At 44.7% G+C, this 22350-nt stretch overlaps 1 protein-coding gene across 1 annotated transcript in view; it reads right to left on the minus strand.

The window, feature by feature from the left end:
* LOC103745941 (sec1 family domain-containing protein 2-like) overlaps window positions 1-22350 on the minus strand; it is a gene marked incomplete at its 5' end in the record, with an annotated part of 50685 nt that overhangs the window by 18938 nt on the left and 9397 nt on the right. Inside the window, one exon of the mRNA XM_008847978.2 lies at window positions 14442-14576. Coding sequence (XP_008846200.1) covers window positions 14442-14576 — 135 coding nt within the window. The remainder of the gene's footprint in view (window positions 1-14441; window positions 14577-22350) is intronic.

Below are 22350 nucleotides of genomic sequence, written 5' to 3' on the forward strand. Positions count from 1 at the left end.
ATCATGTTTATAATTGTTCTTTTGAGTTCCATGTCCTGCTTTATCTCTAGGGGGTTCTCGTTGTACTCCTCTAGAGGACGATTGGTATTTGGTGGGGATATGTTGTTTTTTCATGTTATTATTTTTTCTCTGTGATTTTGACATGTGAATTTCTTTTGTAGTTTCTGATTCTTGTGTGAGACTCAGGCCTTCAAGTTTAGGTCTGCTTCTTTTTGTCAACTTTATGTGTCTTTGTGGTTTACTTTTTGGGCATGAAAAGCTGGGTTTGGGTTCATCTAAGCTTCCGGTTCTCTCTTTTAATTTTATATTGGAGTGTCCAGATTGCTTTTGTCTTCAGGAGTTCCCACAGAGGCCCAATTCAGGTGAGGGTCAGATGTTTTCAGGCTTTCTCCTAAAGTCTGGATCCCTCCAGGAATGATTTTGGCCTCAGGAATTTGGGGGTTGGACTGGCCTGGGAGCCTGGCCCAGGAAAGATACTGGTCTAGGGCAGCTGGTGGCTGTGCCACCAAGAGATGCAAAGGCAGACTGGGTGGGAAGAGGCTCCAAGGCCTCCTGGGGACTGCACTGAGGAGCCTGGTTGGTCTGGATGCAAAGGATCAGGAAGAGGAAAGGTCAGCCCCAGAGTCCTAGAAAGAGGGCTGGAGGGTGGTGCAGGCCCAGGGAAACAGAGGGAGTTGAGGGTGGCCCTAGGCCCAGAAGCACTGCTCCCGGGGCCCAGAGAAGGCACTATATTGGTCTGGATGAAAAGGATCAGGAAGCCTTATTGGTTACCTAGGTGTCTGGGGCCCCAAGACAAGGAATGGAGCAGGGCCCAAACTCGGAGTAGAGAATGGTGGTGGAGATGGGAGGGTGAATGAGGCTGGGGAAGTCACGGAGCGAAAGGTGCAATGGACTTACCCTGGAGAGAGGCCTGTGGGTAGGAGAGAGGCCTACAGTGGGTTCTGCAGGCCCAGGGAAGCAGAGGGAGGTGAGGGCGGAGCCCGGCCCAGAAGCAGAGCTCTTGGGGTCCAGAGAAGGCACTATGTTGGTCTGGATGAAAAGAATCAGGGAGCAGTATTGGTTCCCCAGGTGTCTGGGGCTCCAAGACAAGGAATGGGGCAGGGCCCAAACTCAGAGGAGAGAAGGAGGTGGAGAGGGGAGGGTGAATGAGGCTGGGAGAGTCAAGGCGCAGAGGGCACAATGGACTTACCCCAGAGAGAGGCCTGGGGGTAGGAGAGAGGCCTGCGGAGGGTCCTGCACTGCAGGCCCAGGGAAGCAGAGGGAGGTCTTTTTTTTTTAAATTTATTTAATTGAACAGATGACATGTTATTAAAACACAGGCACTGAAAAGTGCATTTATTACAAGTTTACAACTGAGTTTATTTTCACAAAGTCAGCAGACCTAAGTGACCCACACCAATAAACTAAAATCCAGCATCCAAGACACTCTCAAGCCCCCTCCTGTTACTATCTCCCATAGGTAACCACCTTTCTTTTTTTAATTTTTATTTTGTGTATGAGTATATTGCCTGCATGTATGTGAGTGCACCCATGTCGTGCAATGCGAGGTCAGAAGAGGGCCTCAGATTCCCCTGGAACTGGAGTTAAGGACGGTTTGTAGCTGCCATGTGGGTGTTGGGAATCAAACCTGGGTCCTCTGCAAAAGCAGTCAGTGCTCGTAACTGCTGAGCCATCTCTCCAGCTCCAAATATTTAATTTTTTAATTTTATGTGTATGCGTGTATTGCTTATGTGTAGGTAAGTGCACCCATGTGGTGCAATGCCCGAGGAGGACAGAGGAGGTTGTCAAATCTCCTGGAACTGGAGTTACGGACAGTTGTTAGCTGCCATGTGGGTGCTAGGATTCGAACCCAGATCTTCTGCAAGAACAACCAGTGTTCTTAACTGTGGAGCCATCTCTCCTGCCAGGTAACCACCTTTCTAACACTCTACGTGGCACTTTGATTTTCTTGGCTCATCTATGTGCCTGGGAGGTCTTCCAGATTTGGAGGAAAGCCATGCAGCCTATAGTCCCTGGTGGGTCATGCCAATGGGCTTTGTCCCGTCCAAGCTCATGACTTTCTAGTTACCAAGTACGTGAGTGCTGCCTGCATTATATTGTCTTAAACAGCATTTAGCCTCCTCTAAATGAGGTGCACTCACTTCTCTCCTTACTGTTCTCCTTCTCATGCATTCTTAAAAGCATCCTCTCCTCTGAGTTCCCCTGAGCCATCTCCAACTCTCGCCCCATGGCTGCCATCTGCCAGGCTCCTCCATCTTGACCTTGGCAAACTATACTGCTGTTCCATCTTTTCCTCTGACTCTGAGTCCTTCCAGGGCAGGACAGAGCATGCTAACCTTGGCAGTTTTGGTGCTGAGCATAGTACCTCACACACACAGTAAGTTTTCAGTAAGTGCAGCATGAATAAAACAGATATGCTGGCTGGTGAGATGGCTTAGCAGGTAAAGGTGCTTGCTTCAGAAGCATGGCAACCTGAGTTTGATCCCTGGAACCCATGGAAAAGTAGAAGTAGAGAACCAACTCCATGAAGTTGCCCTCTAATCTCCATATATGTGCCTCTCTCTCTCTCTCTCTCTCTCTCTCTCTCTCTGTCTCTCTCTCTCCCCCTCTACACACACACACACACACACACACACACACACACACACACACAAAAAATGAAAACCAGATAAACACACACACACACACACACACAAAAAATGAAAACCAGATAAGTGAACTCATAATGAGATGTACAGGCTAAGGGAAGACACTCGTTTGCTTAGAGGCATTTTGGAAATGCTGTTTCATGCATTGTTTTCTGAATAAGTAACCAGACCCCAAGAATCCTCCCAGCCCTATAAACAACTGTTGTTTCTCACTTAATCCTGGGACAGAAATACAACTGTCTCTCGAGCTTCCGCATGGTACAATGTGTTCCTCAAGACATATGCTTTCCATAAGAGAGTCTGGAATCTGAAGCACATGCCGAGAATCTTGGAAGGATACATTGGAAGATGAAAAGGGGAGGAAAATAAAATGAACAGCAACAACAAAGACCAGTTCCCTGGGGCTAAGGAGTGGAGGGAGTGTCAGTTTCAGTACAAATAAATGGGTCTAATTAATGCTGTTGGTGTTTGCTATTTTGGTTTCGGTTTAGATTTGTGCATTGATACTAGACTTTCCCTTCAGAGCGTGGCAAGTCAGCAGGCTGCTGGGAAGTAGAACCTTTTCCATCCAAATCCCACATTCCTCATAAGCAGCCATACATGGCTGAGTCCTGTTTGAGTGCGTTCACAGTGTGACACACTTTGAAGATGAAAGGTTGAGGCACCATTGCTGTCACTGCAAATGCAGAGCAGTAGAGCAAGTCAGAGTCTGTGTGCTTTCTGTCCTTGCTGAGCCTCCACAGGCTGGGGTTTTAGGACATCAGTCCTAGTCAGAGAAGATGGCTTCCTCCCACCTCCACATCTAGCCCTTTCATCTGCAGATGTGGGCTCCAGCACATTGAAGTCTAGATTGGCTTTCATGATGGGAATGCCAAGAGGAGGAGCCTACTGCTTCTGATCTCTAAGCTCTTAAGGAATTCTGGGAATCCTGTTGCTGATTCTTCCCCACATGGTCCTCCTTCACTCTGTTTCCCTCCATCTGTGACTCACTTATTCCTAGAACAGAGAGGCCCCCCCATCTCCAGTACTGTGCTGCACCTTATAGAAGCAGCAAGAGATGTTTAGGACTTAAAAAGAGTCCAGGCCCTGGACAGACCTGTGCTGACTCTGAAGAGTGCCCTTGAAAATGGCTTTTCTTCCATTGGAGATTATTAACAGAATTGCCACTGTCAGCAAATACTTCTTGTCTAACACCATGATGCTTATTTACTTAGTCATCCATACAACTAATATTTATTGAGCAACTACTTTGGGGTCTAGACACTGTTCAAGGTACCAGAGATTCAGCAGTGTGCCATACAGAGAAGAATCCCAACGGTCACAGAGTTCATGCTTTAATATGTATGTAGGGAAAAGAGTGGAAATAAGCAAACTGGCAAGTGCAGATGGTGATGAGTGTGGAGGAAGGGAGGGAAGGAGGGGGGGAAGGAGGGAAGAAGGGCAGGAGGGAGGGAAGAGGCAGGGAAGGAATGGGGGAAGGAAGGATGGAGGGAAAGAAGAAAGAAAGGAAAGAAAGAAAGAAGGAAGGAGCCATGGAGGACAGTCAGGCAGCAGAGAGGGACAAGCATTATTCTAGGCTTTGGAGCCGTTGAAGGAGGTAAAAGCCCTATTTCCAAATAGAGACATTGAGGCTTAAAGGCTGAAATTACTCAGCTCTAAGCCACTGAACTAGGACTGAGGCTGAAATCCGGGTCTATCTTATGGCAGATGTAGAGGAATGTTTGGTCTTGCAGTCTACACACTGCCACCTATAAACCAGTGCTTCACATTGAGAGCATTTTCACTAGCTTCAGCTCTTTAAAACTGCAGGTTAAGTTTTTTAGAAACAGCCAGTTACAAGGTCCTCATGGGACTCAGCCACACTGCAAGGCTTCCATGCAGCTAGAGCTGTTCTGCTGTTGTGCCCCACGCTGTATCTGCTGTACTTACATCCTCCTCTTTCCTGAAACTTCCCGATGCCTTCTACTTCCTAAACCCTCTTAGTTTCTCTTTCTTCTTCCCTGGGCTCTCTTTCCATGAGCCTCTTGCTTTGTTATCCTCTGTGTTCCTGACTGTTCTTTGGACCTTGCTCTTCTCCTGACACCCTCCTGGGTGACCCATCCCTATTCACAGTTCCTGGCCAATGGGCTCCAGCTTATACTATTAGCCCAGGCTGCTGGACTACAGAGATGTCTCACAACCCCCTGAACTCCACAAGCCTACCAGCCAAGTTACTAACTTCTTCATTTCTGTTTCCCAACCAAGACAACATCAAGCCATGATGGCTTGTCCTAGCCCCTTATCCCCTTGGCCCTATCTGAGCTCAGAGTCTCATCTTTTTTCTTTCTCATCCCATCTGATTCCGTGCTAGCCCTGCCAGCCCCTTCCCTCAATGAGGCCAAGGCAAGCCTCACAAAATGCATAGGCAGCTGTTACACATATTCCTAAACATCCCTCAATGGTCCCTCATTGTTTGCGGTAAAATTCCAAATTTCTAGCCCTTGACCTAGCTCTACCTTTTGCTTATCTCTGTCATTGTATTCTCTTTCTCCCTACTGTCCACCTTAGCTCCAGCCATCTGGAATGATGCATAATCCTTCCATGTACCATGACATCTCATTAGTTTATGCCTGACTCCTATTGGTCTGACAAAATCCCATGTCCAGGGAGACATCTTCTGAGCTAGTTGACCCACTCTTCCGTGTTCCCTTATCCAGTTACACTTTTCTTTCTTCCTTGCAGTCTTCTCCAACAAACGGACTGCTAAAGCAGGCAGGGGGTTTAGTTCATCTGTCTTCTTACCCACAACAGTGATTGTTTCCTCAGACAAAGAATGAAGACTGCCAAAGTCTTTTTTTTTTTTATTTTTGCCTCAACATCTATTTCATTAGGAGTCTTGGAACAAATATACTAATGTTAGGCACAAATCAAACCCTACCTCATACTATGCATCATAATTAAGAAGAAGAGAATCTAAACTATGGTTATAAATAGTGTTACAAAGAACTGCAGGACTTGTACTCATTCAACCAATAAACCCAAAGGCTGACATGTTTTCATCTTATCAGAAATGTCATTAAGTACAATGGACTCCAGTTTCTCTCTCTGAATGTTGTTTTTCTTGCATGACTAATAAGGACTGGGTCTAGATGACCTTCAAGGTATGCTCAGCTCTCACAACTGAGGGATCTGATATCAGACCTCACATGAAGCCCAGCATTCTCCCCCGTATTACGAAGCATCCTTTTGGATGTAGGTAGGTAGCTGCCCCATCTACAAGTCAGTCATCTCTCCTCAGTTCAGAGTTGGCTGCTAGAAGTCATAGGTTATAGTGTGACCCTGTTGTCCAAACATGGTTGATTGGTCATGGAATGGGGCCCTGAGCCAGGTTGGGCCACCCAAGACCTTTCCCTGGGAATCAAGACTCAATCTAAGGTAGGTGAGGCTCTACCAAAACTGGGTTGTTAAGGAGAACCAAAAGCTGTGGCTCAGCACTCAGTCATGTGTTCGTCCAACACCAGTTGAGCGCCTACGATATGCTGGGCACCATTTAGTATCTTCTGCAGGGCACAGTGAGTCTTGCAGACTGCTTGCTTTCTTGATGGCTTTCCAGTTCTTGGTCCTAATCCTTCCGAATTTCTGTCTTTGGGTTCTCTGGACATTCCTTGGTCTTCACAATCATTTATCCTTTTCTTTGATTAAGCTGTTGTAACTGGTTGGTGTTTTAATTTCAGCAGTTTCAATTGGTTTTCAAGGCTTGCCTGAGCTCCATTTCTCCATGTGGGCCCTTTTCTGTTGCTACCTATGGCCATGAGGCTGTCATTATCAACTCAGGCACAGGGCCCAGAGACAGGCACTGTGGCTTCTTTGAGTCTTTGTCAGGAATCTTTTTCCAGTTAAGCATAACTACGTAAGAAATGGAGCAACAGCAGAAACTTTTAAAGCACACAGGATAGGAGGCAAAAGGGCCTCATGCTGTTTTGTTAGATAAAACCCACCCTCTTCACACTGATTCCAGCAGAGAAAACATCTTGACAGACCATGTCCTTTAGTGAAAACAAGCTGAGGTTCAAACACATGGAGTAGATATAAACTATATTACTCTCAGGAGACTGAAATCCAAGCCACAAATTCCAGAAATGCACTTTCAAAGTGCTGCCTATTAGACATGCTAGTTTTAAATTGAATTAATGTCTAGCAAGAGAGAAAGGTATGTTTTGATTTATTTATTAGATCACTATCAAGCTTTCCTTTGAGGAGCTCAAGGTGCTCTGTGCAGGAGTCCAGAAAGGAAACTGGGCTTTTTCATGTCAGCTCACCCCCACCCATTGCTCCTCCCAGTTCAGTAGACCACACTGGGCTCCTTGGCTGTTTTTGGAGGCCAACAGTCTTGGTGGCTGGTCGTGAGTTCGTCTGCTGGCTGAGAAGTGATTGAGCTGACTTGAAACGCTTCCTTGGATCAGCGAGCATGCCTGCTCCTCGCTGCTGTTCATTTGGGGAGTTTTTCACAGATTGTTTCATTTGAAAAATGGACAATCAGCAAGTAGTATTTGTAGTATTTATTTATTTTTATATATTTATTTATTATCATTAAAGCCTTCTTGAGGCCACTTATTCTGAAACCAGGTCAGAAATACGAATGATTTTAATGTCTTCTAAGAGGGCAGGAAACCTAGGATCAATCAGTGCTGTGTTTGCTGTCCTGGACAGCTGGACAATGGCTTTAGTTAAGTGATGACTCTAGTTTCCAAAAGTGGCCCTGGCAATAATTCCTGTTCCTCATCTACTGGACCCCTTTGAAGAGGAAGAATGCATGTTCCCTTTCCTTGAAGCTGACTGCCTTGACATATGGCATACTGGAGAAGTGACAGCACCTGACTTTCAGGCATAGCATTTGATCCCCTCCCCCCAGCTGTCCCTCTTAGGGTGTTTGCATCAGATATGTTACTATGCTGTGTAGAGGAGTTGAGACCCTGGCCCACAGGCTCAGCTGAGGCCCCAGCAGATATTTAGTATTAGCCTATTGACTGTGTGGAGGACTTACCAGGGAGGTGAAGAAAGACACTATGTGCCCATAGTACAGCCTTCTGAGCAGAATGAATGGTCAATATTATTGCGAGCCAGTGTTTCAGGTTGATTGCTTATGTGGCACTGGATAACCAGAACCAAAGGGGATGAAAGACTTCTGTGGACTCTGATTTACAGAGGGAAGCCCACAAAGAAAGTGCTTCAACGACTTTTAGTATGATGCAAATGAAGTTCTGACTCTAAGGAGGGCAAGGACCAGCTGCCTGGACTTTCCTGCTCATGGAGAGTGTATCTGATGCATAGAATATTACATACATACCATTTTTTCTTAACTATTTTGGCCTACAGAAATGTATATAAGTAAAACTGAGTTCTAGGGGCCACTTCAAAGTGTCTGAAGGGAGGCTATAGCTGTCGAACTAAATTTTCTTTTTTCCTTCTTGGGAACCTCCCTCCCAAGGCCCTAGGCTCACAGACTAACATAAGACATTTTTAGTTTGGGTTCATAGTAGGGAGGGCAGGGTAACTTACAAATAGGCCCCCTGATGCCAGGCAGCAGCCTTTCCTATAGCTTCAGCACCCAATGGGCCTGCGGACTCGCCCCAGATCTGTAAATGCCGCATCTCGCTTCCACTCTTGCAGGACACCCTGGCCATTTTCCCCAGCGGCCACACACCTCCACTTGGGTTCCCGATCTCTTGCCAAGTTGTTATCTCTCTGGCCAAGTTGCTAACTCTCCACAGCTAGGTTCCCACAGCTAACTATTGGCACTGGGCTCCGCCCCTGGCTGGTTTATACCCCTCAGAGGAGTATTTTTCAGGCTACACTAGCACTCCCCACAGCACTGATGCAGTGGCAAACCCTCACAGAGAGCTCTTGCTGTCTTCCTGAGTATGACAATGGTTCAGAAAAGCTCTAGGCCAAACAATCTTGAGGCATCCTGGGCTCAGCCTCTGTGTTCAGGGTGGCCAGGGCAGGCACATTTTGCTGGCTCCCTATAGTTTGCTCCAGGAGAGATAAGTCTATGTCCCTAAGACTGTGGAAATCCACAAGTTAGGCTCACAGCGGAGAGAGAAAGGATCTGGAAAAGAACATTGCAGTCCATGAAGAAAGACACTCCAGAAGGGCACTCGACTGCTTGTCTCTGGCCAGTGTGAACTGCTAGGGAGATCGGCATTGCTGGGACTCTTTTTTGCTGGTAGCATGTCTAGCTCTTGTCTTTATTTTAAAAGCAAGATTTTTTTCTTTCTTTTTTCTTTCTTTCTTCCTTGGTCCCTTCCTTCTGTTTTATCATTTTATTTTTGATTTTTTGAGACAGGGTCTCCCTGTAGTCCCAACTGGTTTGGAGTGTGCTATGCAGACCAGACTAGCCTTAGTCTCACAGAGATCCACCTGCCATTGCCTCCTGAGTGCTGGGATTAAAGACATGTGCCACCACACCAGGTTTTCATTATTTTATTTTTTGAGACAAGTCTCTCATAATACAGTCCAAACTCACTGTGTGCCCAGGTTGGTTTTGAACTCACAATTCTCCTGTCTCTGTCTCCTGAATGCTGGGATTACAGGCATATATCAATATATCACCATACCTAGCTTGTTACCTTTCTTCTTTCCTTTTTTTTTAGATCTGACATCAAACTCATAATCTTCTTTTCTTACTTGTGAGTATGCCCAAACACTGGCTATAAACAAGATATGAAGATTCTTTTTTTTAATATTTTATTTTTATTTAATGTGTATGCATGTATTGCCTGCATGTAGGTAAGTTGCACCTGTGTCGTGCGATGCCCACGGAGGTCAGAAGAGGCTGTTGGATCCCCTGGGACTGGAGTTACAGACAGTTGTTAGCTGCCATGAGGGTGCTGGGATTCAAACCCGGGTCTTCTGCAAGGATAACCAGTGTTCTTAACCACCGAGCCATCTCTCCAGCCCCAGGATATAAAGATTCTTAAGGTGGCTTTTTCTCAAAAGCTACAGTGTGGCAGGGGCCACAAAAATCATAAAAATAAGATAAAGAACTTACAAGGCACCTGCTAAAGGCAGCCCTGGTGCTGAGTGCTAATTGTGACTCACACATCTCTCTCCCAACAGCTCTGTCAGGTTGGTGCCTCTCTCATCCCCACTTTACAGATGAGGAAGCACAGTTACAAAGAGGCTGAGGGGTCTGCTCAGTATCACAAAGCCACTAAGGGGAAGGTTTGGGTTCTCATAGTTTGATTGCAGGTGTGTGGTGTGTGATGCTGGTCTCTACTGCCTCCATTGCCATTGCCAACAGACAGTGAACTGAAGCGTGCACCGCATGGTGGAGGAAGAAATTCGGAAAAGAGGTAGCCCCCAATCATTCACTGAATCAAACCAAAAGATGGTGCTAAAAAGAGAAGAGACTCTCAGGTCTCCTTGGCATCACCCTTCCTTCCATCAGCCACTCTGTTGGGGTATTTCACCTCCCAGTACATTTACTTTTCATTCATAAAATTGGCCCCTTTGCTTCTGTTCTTTCCTCCAGGGAGGTGAAGCCTTGGGAGAAACAGATTTCTACACTGTAGTGTGGAAAGATGGGGCTATCAGCTTTCTTTGACAGAAATGGAAGTGAGCTTCTGTCTCTGTGAGGTAGGAGCATGGTGGGCCTGGGGTTGCCTTGCTTAGCAGCTGTTGTAAGGGAGGATCAGGTCAGTCAGCAAGGGTCACTGGAATTGACTGACAGAGTTGCTCACTTGTGAATATCTTGAAATGTATCTTCAGGCTTAAGGTTAAGCAGCAGTTCTTCTTATCTGAGGTTTTATGTTGCATGGTTTTAGTTACTTACAGTTCCAAAATATAAAATGGAAACTTCTAGAAAAAAATCTCTTAAGTTTTAAATTACAAGCTGCTCTGAAGTATGATGAAATCTCGTGTTACCCTGCTCTCTCCAGCCTGGACATGAACCATCCCTTTGTCCTGTGTACTCACACAGTACACGCACCTGTCCTTTAGTCACTGATTGGCCACCTGGGTTATCAGACCAACTGTGGTGGTATCACAGCTGTGTTCAAGCACCTTTTAATTTTCTTAATTATGGCCCCAAAGCAGTTCTGATAAGCCAAAGGAAAGTGGTAAAGTGCTTCCCTTAAGTGCAAAGATGAAAGTTCCCGACTTAATGAGGAAATAGATAACTGTATGCCGGGGCTGCTAAGGTATATAGTAAGAATAAATCTCTAGACCATGGAAATGTAAAAAAAAAAAAAAAAAAATCAACGCTAGTTTTGCTGTTACACTTGCAAGCTGCACAAGCTATGACCACAATGCATGCAGCTCATTTAGTGAAAAAAGGCACCAATGGCTTAAAGCTATGCCAAAAGAGCTTTGAAATCAATCTTCTCTGACCACCCTCATTCTTAATGAGCACTTGCTGTACGCAGCATGCTAAGTGTCAAGGATTCAAAACCAATAAGACCCAGCTCAGTCTTCTAGTCTCACAGCCATAGCTTTCACATTCTTTTCAGACTGATCTGTACTGAGAAAAACTTCAAGTCATGCCTGTTGACTGGGCTGTGCTCTTTTACCTAACTAAACACAATGAGTTCTGAGCTAGTCTATTCTATCCCTTTCCACTAGACAAAGCTCATTACAGTCCATCAAACTGATTCTTGACCTACTGATCTGCAATGGACCATGTTGAGTAGTTACAAAAACACTACTCTAAAAAACAGTGGGAGAAAGATATGAAAGATAAGATAATAATATATAATATAATATAATAAGATATGGTAATAAGATATGAAAGCTATGATAAGATAATAAGATATTAAATTATAACACAATATCTAAGTAGAAACACTGAAATATGTCTAAGATACAGAACCCTAAAGAATACACTTGGGGCCTGGACTGCCCTTTCCACCCTTCCCTGTGTTCTCTCTATTACATGCTATGAGGTTCACACCATGTCTCCTGTAGTATGACTGTGGGCCCTATCTCCCTGTGCATCTCTCACCATCTTTCCAATCTACTTTCATCTTCTGTGCAGTCTGCAGACACTGCCTCTGGGTCACCACCCCAAGGCAGTATCATCCAGGAAATGATCTCTGAGTACAGAGGAAGGAGTTGAGCAGGGACAATCAGCTCAGCTCCCTTCCAGCTCAAGTTGAATTTCTAGAATGCCCCATCTGTACAACAGTACCCATGCATGGAAGGGATTCCCCCACAGACAACTTTATTTCATCAAGTTCTGCTTCTTTGTCTCCTTCTGGCTCAGCACTGGCAAGTCCTGAGTGAGAAGATGGGGATCAGCATCCAGAGGCACAGAGTAGGGCAGTAAGCAGCCAGAGGTAGGACCAGTAATTGCTGACTGCAAGTACAGAATGAAGATGCAGTATGTTTAGGTGACTCATCTGCAATGCACAGATCCATTCTTCTGGGTGGGGTGTAGTGCCCAGGAACCCCAGGCCCATGTCCCAGAAAAGGAGGTTGAAGACTAGCAGATGACCCTCAGCACTCTTAGCAATCCCACTCAGACTAATGGCCCCATGACCAGCACAGACAGAGACCTCCTTCATGAGCTGATTCTGGAAAGGGAAGGCAGCTGGGCCAGTGAGTAAACCCTGAAGAAAATTAATACCACATGAATATTCATCCTAAGAAAACGCCTGGCAGCACTATGGAGCCAGGAGATGCTGTGGGTGAGAGCACTGGCCCTGGAGAAAGAATGACTTGGACACACCCTGGAGTTGCCATTTTCTATGTACTCTTTGGAAAATACCTGAGAATAGGAGAGAATGCGATGCAATCCCAGCCTTCTGGAAATTTGCATCCATTGTTTAGCCATGCAGGGCCTCAGTTTCCTCATTGGTAAAATGGATAAGGGTAAGACGTACATGCTAAGGTTATCATAGAGATGGGTAGGAGGGTGGATGAAATGGTCTGGCTGGCTGTGGTCCACATTAATCACACGTTGTCTTTAATAACTGTGGGTGGGAAGACTGGATAATGGTCATGCTGTGTGTCACCACATGCATCCTACCTCCTTCCCTCTCCACAGACATTAGGGTGGAATGGAAGTCCTTTTGACTGCTTTTGGCTCCTCAAAGTAGTGGCTCTTTGGGAAGTTACAGTTTGTTGCTCAAATTGCTGCCGCTCTTTAAGTTTATCTCAATTTTGTTCAAACTCTGCACAAATGGACCAGATGTAATTTTCTGCACTGAACTCTGGACTCCTATCAGGAAAGGCCAGCTACTGAGGCCCATTAAAAAAAAAAAAAAGGTCTCTCCATTTAGAATTCTGGGTGGAGGGGGCTTTGTGGCCAGCCCAGGGTAACAGGTAAGATGCTGAGTGCAGAGGCCCTGCAGCTGCAGCCAAGCACCAGATGCTGACAGTGGCTGGGAGAACATAAATTCTCTTCCTTAATACACTTCCAAGAGCCCTCCCTCTGAGATCAGCTGTGGGAGCCTTGCTTCAGGAGCTCCAATAACAGGGGCTGAATACTCCATTTCTCATTCCATTAGTGTCCCAAACTTCCTCGGCAAAGTCCACCTAGAACGGTGGGACATCTGCGCACTGAGCATGGGAAGAGAGGGAAAAAACACTTCATTGTGCTTACAGGGGTAACTTTAAAGTCTTCCCATGACTAAGGTCCTCACACAGTCCACAAGCACCATTGGCTGTCTGAACTTGTAAAGGAAGGAAGAGAGTACTCAGGTGCAGGGTTGGAAACCATGTCTAGCCCAGAAGGTTGGTAGGTTGTTTTTTGTTTGTTTGTTTGCTTGTTTTTTTAATAAACTAGCCACTGGGAAGAGCAATTCAGGGGCAGGGCAGGGAGACATTGAACAACTCTGGTTTGTACTCAGCACAGGAGCCCTGGACTCTTTTTAAAAGCTGATCTGCATTGCCTTATTAAGAAAAAAAGAAAGAAAAGAAAAAAGAAAATGGAGCAGCCAGGCATTGCGTCAGAAACTGCTGGTAATTAGGAACAGCAGAGCAGGGGCTGGCGAGGCCACTCCAGCCAGTTTACTGCTTGGTTTCCAGTCTGATGTCTGGCATCTGTCCTCTGGATTTTGGAATGGACCCGTTTTCCTGGAATATGCTTTTATTGAAATTCGAAAGGCTGGATCTTTTATGCAGATTAATTCACAATTTCAAAGAGTCTTTGAAGCTGGCAAAACATTCTGTTATTTCCAAGAGTTATTACCACTGAAATAGGGGCACAGCCTGGGAGGTCAGCCTGAAATCTTGTTTGGATCCTTTTAATTTAGAAACTTTACAGTGGTTTAAAAATAGATGGCATCTGTGTACTTTCTCCTCCTTTCATCCCCACTTCAAGGGTTGTGCAGTCATTCTGACCCACCCTAGACATGAGCCAGAGGAATTCTAGGAGTCTGCTGGACCATAACAGAAGTCATTTCCAAATGAGTTTGGGGTGATATTAGTCATAGGAGTGGGCAGAGTTGCTCATTACCCAACAGAAGAAGTTCAAGAATTAAGAGCAAAAGATTGCCACCAAGTCCACTGAATAGTAGTATATGGGCTCATGTTAGTAACTAATGGGCCATGAGTACATATGTTTCCACAATACTCTCAAGGATGCCCTGTAACCCTCACCCTTATACTATATGTGTTGCTGGAGAAAGATCACAAGACTCAGGTACAAGGAGGCTGTGAAGTTGCTTAGCACCAAAAGGTCAACAAAGATAGCCTGACTGTAAAAGACTGCGGTCTGTACGCTGTTGGGCAGGGTTAATGCTGTGCCAACATTCTCATGCCCAGCAAATGGAATGCTAGTACACTCAGCATTACCTTTTCATGGTTACTTACCTTCATGAACATGCTAAATCCAGTTTTAAGGAGATCAGTGAGGCCTGAGGACATGTGTTCAATGTCAACGGGATCTGGCTTCTCAGGATTAAATATTTCCTCTACTACCTGCTTCAACAATGGTTTATAGGATGCCTGGAAAGACAAAATATTGTGCTGTAAGTAAAAGCACTTGTCCCCTGTTTCTGGGGAAAAGACAGTTTTATCTGCATCAAAAGAAGCAAAGCAAGTTTAGTTTTGATACTGAGCCACAGCTGAGATTTTGTGCGTAAGATCTTAAATAACCTTGGGTCTTTGGATAAACTTCTACCCAATACCCTAGCATGTGCCTGCCTCTCATACCTTTTTCTTTTCTTCTTCTTCTTCTTTTTTTTTTTTTTTTTTTTTTTTTTTTTTTTTTTTTTTTTTTTTTTTTTGTAAGCAAATGCCTCTCACCAGTCACAGCAGGACCAAGTGCTCAGTCAATATTTAAAGTGACAATTTTATGTAGGATGTATGGTAGGAAGCTAAGTCTTGCCATTTCATATAAACATGATGATGGTCTCTAAACATTCTTAAAATTATCCCCTCTGTTAGGAATGTGAATGTTTATTTGTGATGGCCATCAGCATCCATTCTAATCCCTCCTCCCCCCACAGAGCTCAACTCCAAGTATGATTTGGTCAGAAAAAGAAGCTAAGATGACAAAAGGACTCTGACTAGGGTCAGGGTGGGAGTCAGGTCACAGGGCACCATAGGGATTTCCGTAGAATAAGGATGATCTTGGTTTACAACTCCTCTGCTTTGATAAATGGTGCTGAGTGCTTTCCTTTTCTGTGACCTGAAAAGTAGGCCCGTATTTAGTTCTGTGTGGAAGCAGCTGTCTCACTGACCTGAGTTCTTGCTGGAAGTGCTTCCTATGTCTTCCCTTCTCATGAAGTGGGCCACCTTCCTCCCAATCCCTTTGCTGCCTGGGCTGCTCAGCTCACATCTGGCACCACATTTGAAGTATGCAGGGCAAAGGCAGAAGCAATGTCTCCCCTTCCCACACTCTCTGATCCATGGTCACTCCAGAAAAGAAAAAAGTTCTAACAGGGTGCTGATGATCAGTTTGACTTGAACTCAGTTTCTGTCTTTTGATGGGCCAAATATGTGGCGTGCCTGTCACCATGGTCATGCATATTCAGTGTATTGACCTCACCCTGACTTGGTCTTACATGAATTTTAAAGCTACTTTTCCTGAATTTTAAAGTTATTTTCCTTACATTCTAGGTCTCTTAAAATATCTCAGAAATGAAGCTGGGTATGGTATATCAACCACAGATCTAACCATCTGTCTTAGTTTGCTTTCAATTGCTGTGATAAAAACACTGACCAAAAACAACTTGGGGAGGAAAGGGTTTATTTTATCTCACATCTCTTGGGTCACAGTTCATCACTGAGGAAGCCCAAGGCAGGAACTCAGGGCAGGAACCTGGAGTACAGACCATGGAGGTATGCTGTTTACTGGCTTGCTCCCCTGGTCCGTGCTCAACCTGCTTTTTTCTTTTTCTTTTCTTTCTTCCTTCCTTCCTTTCTTTCTTTCTTCCTTCCTTCCTTCCTTTCTTTTTTTGCCTTTTTGAGACAGGGTTTCTCTATAGCCCTAGCTGGCCTGGAACTCACTATGTAGACCAGGCTGACCTTGAACTCACAAAGATCCGCCTGCCTCTGCCTCCCGAGTGCTGGGATTAAAGGCATGCACCACCACACCTGGCTCAACTTACTTTCTTATACAATATAGGACCACGTTCCCAGGGGTGGCACTGCCCACAGTGGGCTGGGCCCTCTTGCATCACTTAACAATTAAGAAAATTCCCCACAGACATGGCCACAGGCCAGTCCAATGGAGGAAATTCCCTAACTGAGCTCCCTCAACCCAGGTGTGTCAAATTGAAAACTAAAGTGTCTAACACACCATCCATCAGGAAGAGCTTGTCTACTCAGTGAGGACGCCAGTTTGATTTTTACTAGTCAGAGACACCACTGTATGCCCAGAGATTTCATGATTAACAATTATGAAGGGTGAGCATTGAGCAGGAATGGTGATAAGATGGGGATTGTTTAAAAGCTATGGATAAGGCTTGCTTATAATAACCCAAATCAATTAAAGTTACACCAAGATAGATTTTTTTAAAAAAGAGACTGGAAAAATCCAAAAGTCTGAACACAGACACTATTGACCAGGCCATGGACTACCAGGCCCGAGAGGGCCCTCTCAGACACTGCTGGTCAGAGAGGAAACTGCTGTAATCAATGCAAAATTTAATGTGGCAGTACCTATCAAAGCTAGAAATGCATCTGACCTAGCAATTCCACTCTAGAAATTTATTCTTTGGCTCTGTTCATTATGCAAATGAATTCATGAAAGGCCATTTATTAGTTGAAACAAGAAAAGGTTGGAAGCCACTCAGGTGCCCGTCAACAGGGAACCATTTAAGAAGTGAGAAGCATCTACTGCAGGAATGCTGGGAAGGTGACAAGGGAGCCCTTGTGATGATAGGGCTAAAAGGAAGTTGCAGCGCAGCATGGGAATGAAGAGTGTGAGGTGAGGAATCTGAGTGTGGATGGGCTGGCATTTGTACACAAAGTGTAGGGAGAATATAACAGTTTCTATCTGAATACATAACAATAAACCGATATACAAAAACCATTGCCAACGGTGGTTGAAGGGTGGGTGCCAGGCACAGGGCAGAGGTGGGGGGAGCTATCCATTACATTGCTTTTAATTTTACTAAAGCACAGTCTTAATTGCTATTATGTACAATAAGAATGATCCCTTTGTACTTGTTAAAAATTAAGTTATTTGCACATGGAAATGAGATTAGGGTGAAGCACAGTAAAATATTAATTCTGGGTTCAAGAAGTGGGACACATTTGTTTTCTTACCTTTCCACACTTCCCAAAGTAATAGATTTAGTTGTGGATTTGAATAATAATCCAATAAACATCATTTTAAATAAAAAACAAAAAGGCCATGGAGTGGCCTTTGAGTTCCGAAAATTCTCTTCCTTAAGTATGGCCTTGAGAGCAGGTCAACCTTCCAAGCCTTTTTGGACATTCACTCTCTTGTATCTGTTTGCCTTTTTAAAGTCTGTTAGGAGAGTCCTCTGGCCAATACTCTACACCTTATTGGCATTTCATCCAAAATTCTAAGAGTCCTTTCTCAGTCGGCATAGTAGTTGTGTTTCTCTTTGCTGAGAACAAATTCCTGACAAGGCGTGTGGGAGGAGAGGTTGACTGCCTCATGGATAAGTGGATCCAGTCCATGGCGGGGGAAGGCATGTGAGAATCCTGCTGCAGCAGTGGCGGTGGGAGTGAGGGTGAGGCAGCTGGTCCCACTGGGCAATCAGGAACAGAGCGGAGGCTGAAATGCAGGCCTTCTCGTTTCCCCCTTTTATTCTGGTCTGGGACCCCAGTTCACAGAATGGTGCCGTGCCATCCAGGTGGCCTTCCTACTTATGCAGTTAATCTCTGGAAAAGCTCTCACAGGCATACCTAAAGGTGGGCTTCATCAGTGCCCTAATGTTTATTAATCCAAAAAAGCAGACAGTCATATTTTCTCAGTCATCACAACAGACACAATATTCAGCCAGGCACATTATCCACTGGCTTAGAGACTATATCCTTCAGCTTTCTTTACAGTTGGGGGCACCCATATTATCAAGTTCTGGGTAATAAGACATAAGCAGAAAGATCATATGGTTTTTAGAAATCTGTGTTTTAAAAATGGAAGCATCCAGGCCTGGAGAGATGGTTCAGTGGTTAAGAGCACTGGCTACTCTTGTGGAGAACCTGAATTCAGTTCCCAGCACCCACATGGCAGCTAACAACCATCACTAACTCCAGTTCCAGGGGATCTGATGCCCTCTTCTGCCCTCTGCAGGCACTGTACTCAGGAGTGCACTTATATGCACCCCAAAACACCTAAACATATAAAATAAAAATAAATTGAATGGAAACACCCTTCCCTTTCCTTTCTCTGTTCTACTGTGTGGAACATGGATGTGATCCCTGGAGCTGCAGTAATTGTTTTAGAAGACAGGAATATTGCCAAAGCTGGTAGGGCAGAGATGGGAGAAACTGGTGATGTCTTGTAGAGCTGCTATTATAATCATGACATGGACAGGCTGAGCAAGGACCACTTCACATGAGAAATTATACCTTGTATGCCACCATTTTCCAGATCACTGTTACTTGAAGGAAGGGCTGACAGAAAGTATGAAGGGAGTAGAAGGATGTCAAAGGCTATTCCTTCCTTCTAAGACTAATAGTTATTTGGTTTAGCCTATGGAAAAGTGGCTATATAAAGCAACTTCAACCAGAATGGCAGAGAAATACATGTAGACTGTCATATTTAAAAAAGAGAAGAAAGTTAAAGAAGGTTGCTATAGGATGTATCTTCTATAGGAAGGAAGAGCGGTGGTTCTGAGCAGACAGATCTGGGCCAAGGTAGCTCCAACCTCAAGCTGAAATGCTACACTGTGTTCTTCTGTGCAAGGCACAGTATGCAAGGAGTGAAAGGACTGTTCTCAGTACTCCAGAGACCCTAGCATGGACTGGGGAGATGGGAAAGAAGAAGGCATCAAAGGGTTAGGGAAAAGCATGGGTGCTAGATGGATGAATCTGTCCCTCTCCTTTCCCCTCCTCTCCCCTCCCCTCCTCTCCCCTCGCCTCCACTCCCCTCCCCTCTCTTCTCCTCTTGGTCTACTTTCTGCTCTGCTGTGTGGCCAAGCACTAGAGGTCCACACCCAGTGGCCTGGGTGTTCTTGGAGCAGAGGTTTGAGGACACTGGCAATGTGATACTTGGGAAAGTCTGAAATCTTTCTTATTCTTTAAGGTAATGAGTGGGCCTTTATTTAGAATGTGAAAATAAACCATAATTAGATACAGATTGTAATGGCAGAATTACAGAAGAGTAATGGATAGCTGATATATCACATAATACAGAAAAGCCACGTTATCAGCTGCCCAACACACTCTTGTAATACTTCTTGCACTTTCTGGCTGTAACCTCTCAGGTTGTCTTTTCACATGACATTCATCAGGGATCCTACAGATTACCTTGCTGGTATAGTAGAAGCAAGGACTAAATGAGCTTTCTTCTTTTTCCATTTTTACTTATAAACAAAAGCATAGTAAATAACAGATGTGTTATTGACTTTAAGTTTATAAGCTTTGTTACATTAAATAATATATAGGAACATCCTCCCAATTCTCTATTAAAACAACTAAACACTGAACAATTAAAAGACTTTGTATATTTAAAGAACACAAGTTGGGAAGGGCTTTGCTGGGTATAAAGCAGTGCTTGTTTTTTACCAGTAAGTACATTTAAAATCTTCAGATGAGGGCTTTATGATGTGAAGCTCTGCCCCACCCCCATCCCCACCCCCACTCCAGCCACTCAGTTAATTCCCTGCCACTGAAGTCAGATTGGAGCAAGCAGCTTTGGCAATGGTTTCTTGGATGAGAACTCCAATTACAATGGAACTTTTCCCTTATCCAGGCACCACTCACTTCTCAGACAATGACCAGGCAGATGGTGACAGGAGGGGTTTCACCCCACATCTTTCTCATGTGTTGCAAAGTGCCAGAGGGTAGACCAGTTGTGTGGTTTGCTTCAGTATTTAGCCAGTCAACCATAGTATTTCATGTTCTTAACAGTCTGCAGAGTCATCTTTGTCATAGGGAGGAAGGAGAAGCTTTAGAAACTCATGAAAACAGATGAATTTGCTCTTCCCTTTTCTGACTGGCCATTTAGTCCTTGCTTCTATTCTATCCAGTGGGAGCTGCAGTGGCAGAGCGTGAGGTCTGTGTTTGGGAACCCATCACTTAGAGACCTAGGCTTCCACAGCAAGTAGTTCCACTATTCCCAGAGCAACGCAATCTACACTGCAGATTGCATCCTCATCTAATGGTGGTAGGAGAAAGAGAGGAGGCAGGATTCCAGAAAGATGTGATGGACCAGGCCTGAAAATGTATCACTTCTATCCAGATTTTACTGGCCAGACTTAGTTATAAATCCACATTTACCTGAGCAGAATCTGGAAAATGTGGTCTTGCTTGTTTCCAGAGGAGAAGGAAGTGGGTTTGTGGAACACATAGCATTGTCTCTGCCATGGACACATTAAAGTTTGAGTAGAAGTAGTAATACCACTATTTCCCGACAACTGGCAGGTTGCTTATGTGGGCAGAGGATTATTAAACTCTTTGTCCCTCTGCATAGGAATTTGACTTTTGCTTAACTTTCTAGCTCTGTTTCCCTGGAAACCTGATAAAGAAAGAATGCCAAACTGGGGGTCAGGCAAGACTACTAATGACAGAAATGACCTCTGCTTGGGACAGTGTTGCAGACTGGGAGAACTACAAATATTTGCTAGAAAGAAGACCTTTGGGCTTCTCCAAGTACGATGACTCTTGAATAATAATTTGAAGAGTCCCCTGGAGGAATGCTGGAACCAGGGAGGCGTGGTTGAGAAATTAGTCCCTGTAGGATATGAGGTTTCCAAGCCAGGGGACATCTGTACCCACCCCATGTCAATCTGGTTCTCTACACTTCGGGACTAAACAAAACAGCACCCAGATCACTGTGTGGACTGCATCATGTGTTATGGATAGTCACAAGGACTGTTACAGAGAAGGGACCGCTGCTCCTTTGACAGTAGACTGTGGTCTAGCCTGGGTAAACTGGCATTAAGTGGGCTATGACTACAGAGCCAGCTTTGCTGTTAGGCCCAGGGTACACAGCACCCATGTTACTATTAGGGGCTTATAAAGATAACTTAATTAAAAAAATATATCAGATGAGAAAAAGAACTTTGAGGTCAGAATAATGTTTTGATATGAAATACTAGTTTATTTGCCTTTACACCAATGTAATCTCACCCATCCTTCCCCAGAGGGACCTGCGGCCTTTCACTAGAGTAACTGTACATTGGGGGAAAGGAAATAATCAGACATTCCGCGGCCTATTGGATACTGGCTCTGAGTTGACACTGATCCCAGGAGATCCTAAAAAGCACTGTGGCCCTCCAGTTAAAGTAGGGGATTATGGAGGTCAGGTGATAAATGGAGTTTTGGCTGAAGTCCGACTGACAGTGGGTCCCCAAACTCATCCTGTGGTTATTTCCCCAGTACCAGAATGCATAATTAGGATAGATATAATTAGGAATTGGCAGAATCCCCTCATTGGTTCCCTGACCTGTGGAGTGAGGGCTATTATGGTTGGAAAGGCCAAATGGAAACCATTGGAATTGCCTCTGCCAGGGAAAATAGTGAACCAAAAACAGTATCGCATCCCCGTAGGGATTGCAGAAATTAGTGCTACCATCAAGGATTTGAAAGATGCAGGGGTGGTAATTCCCACCACATCTCCCTTTAACTCTCCTATTTGGCCTGTGCAGAAGACAGATGGGTCATGGAGAATGATAGTTGACTATTGAAAATTTAATCAAGTAGTGACTCCAATTGCAGCTGTTATACCAGATGTGGTTTCCTTACTCGAGCAGATTAATATGTCTCCTGGTACCTGGGATGCAGCTATTGATTTGGCAAATGCTTTCTTCTCGATACCAGTTCATAAAGACCACGAGAAACAATTTGCTTTTAGCTGGCAAGGGTAACAGTATACCTTTACTGTCCTGCCTCAAGGGTATATTAACTCTCCAGCACTGTGCCATAACTTGGTTCGAAGGGATCTTGATTGCTTGACTCTTCCACAAAGTATCACACTGGTCCACTATATTGATGATGTTATGCTGATTGGATCCAGTGAGCAGGAGGTAGCAGACAGTCTGGACTTGTTGGTTAAGCATATGCGCATGAGAGGATGGGAAATAAATCCAACCAAAATTCAAGGGCCTTCTACCTCAGTGAAATTTCTAGGAGTTCA

This window comes from Nannospalax galili, unplaced genomic scaffold (genome assembly GCF_000622305.1).
Source record: "Nannospalax galili isolate Female #2095 unplaced genomic scaffold, S.galili_v1.0 scaffold1424, whole genome shotgun sequence".
In the NCBI taxonomy this organism is placed as follows: domain Eukaryota; kingdom Metazoa; phylum Chordata; class Mammalia; order Rodentia; family Spalacidae; genus Nannospalax; species Nannospalax galili.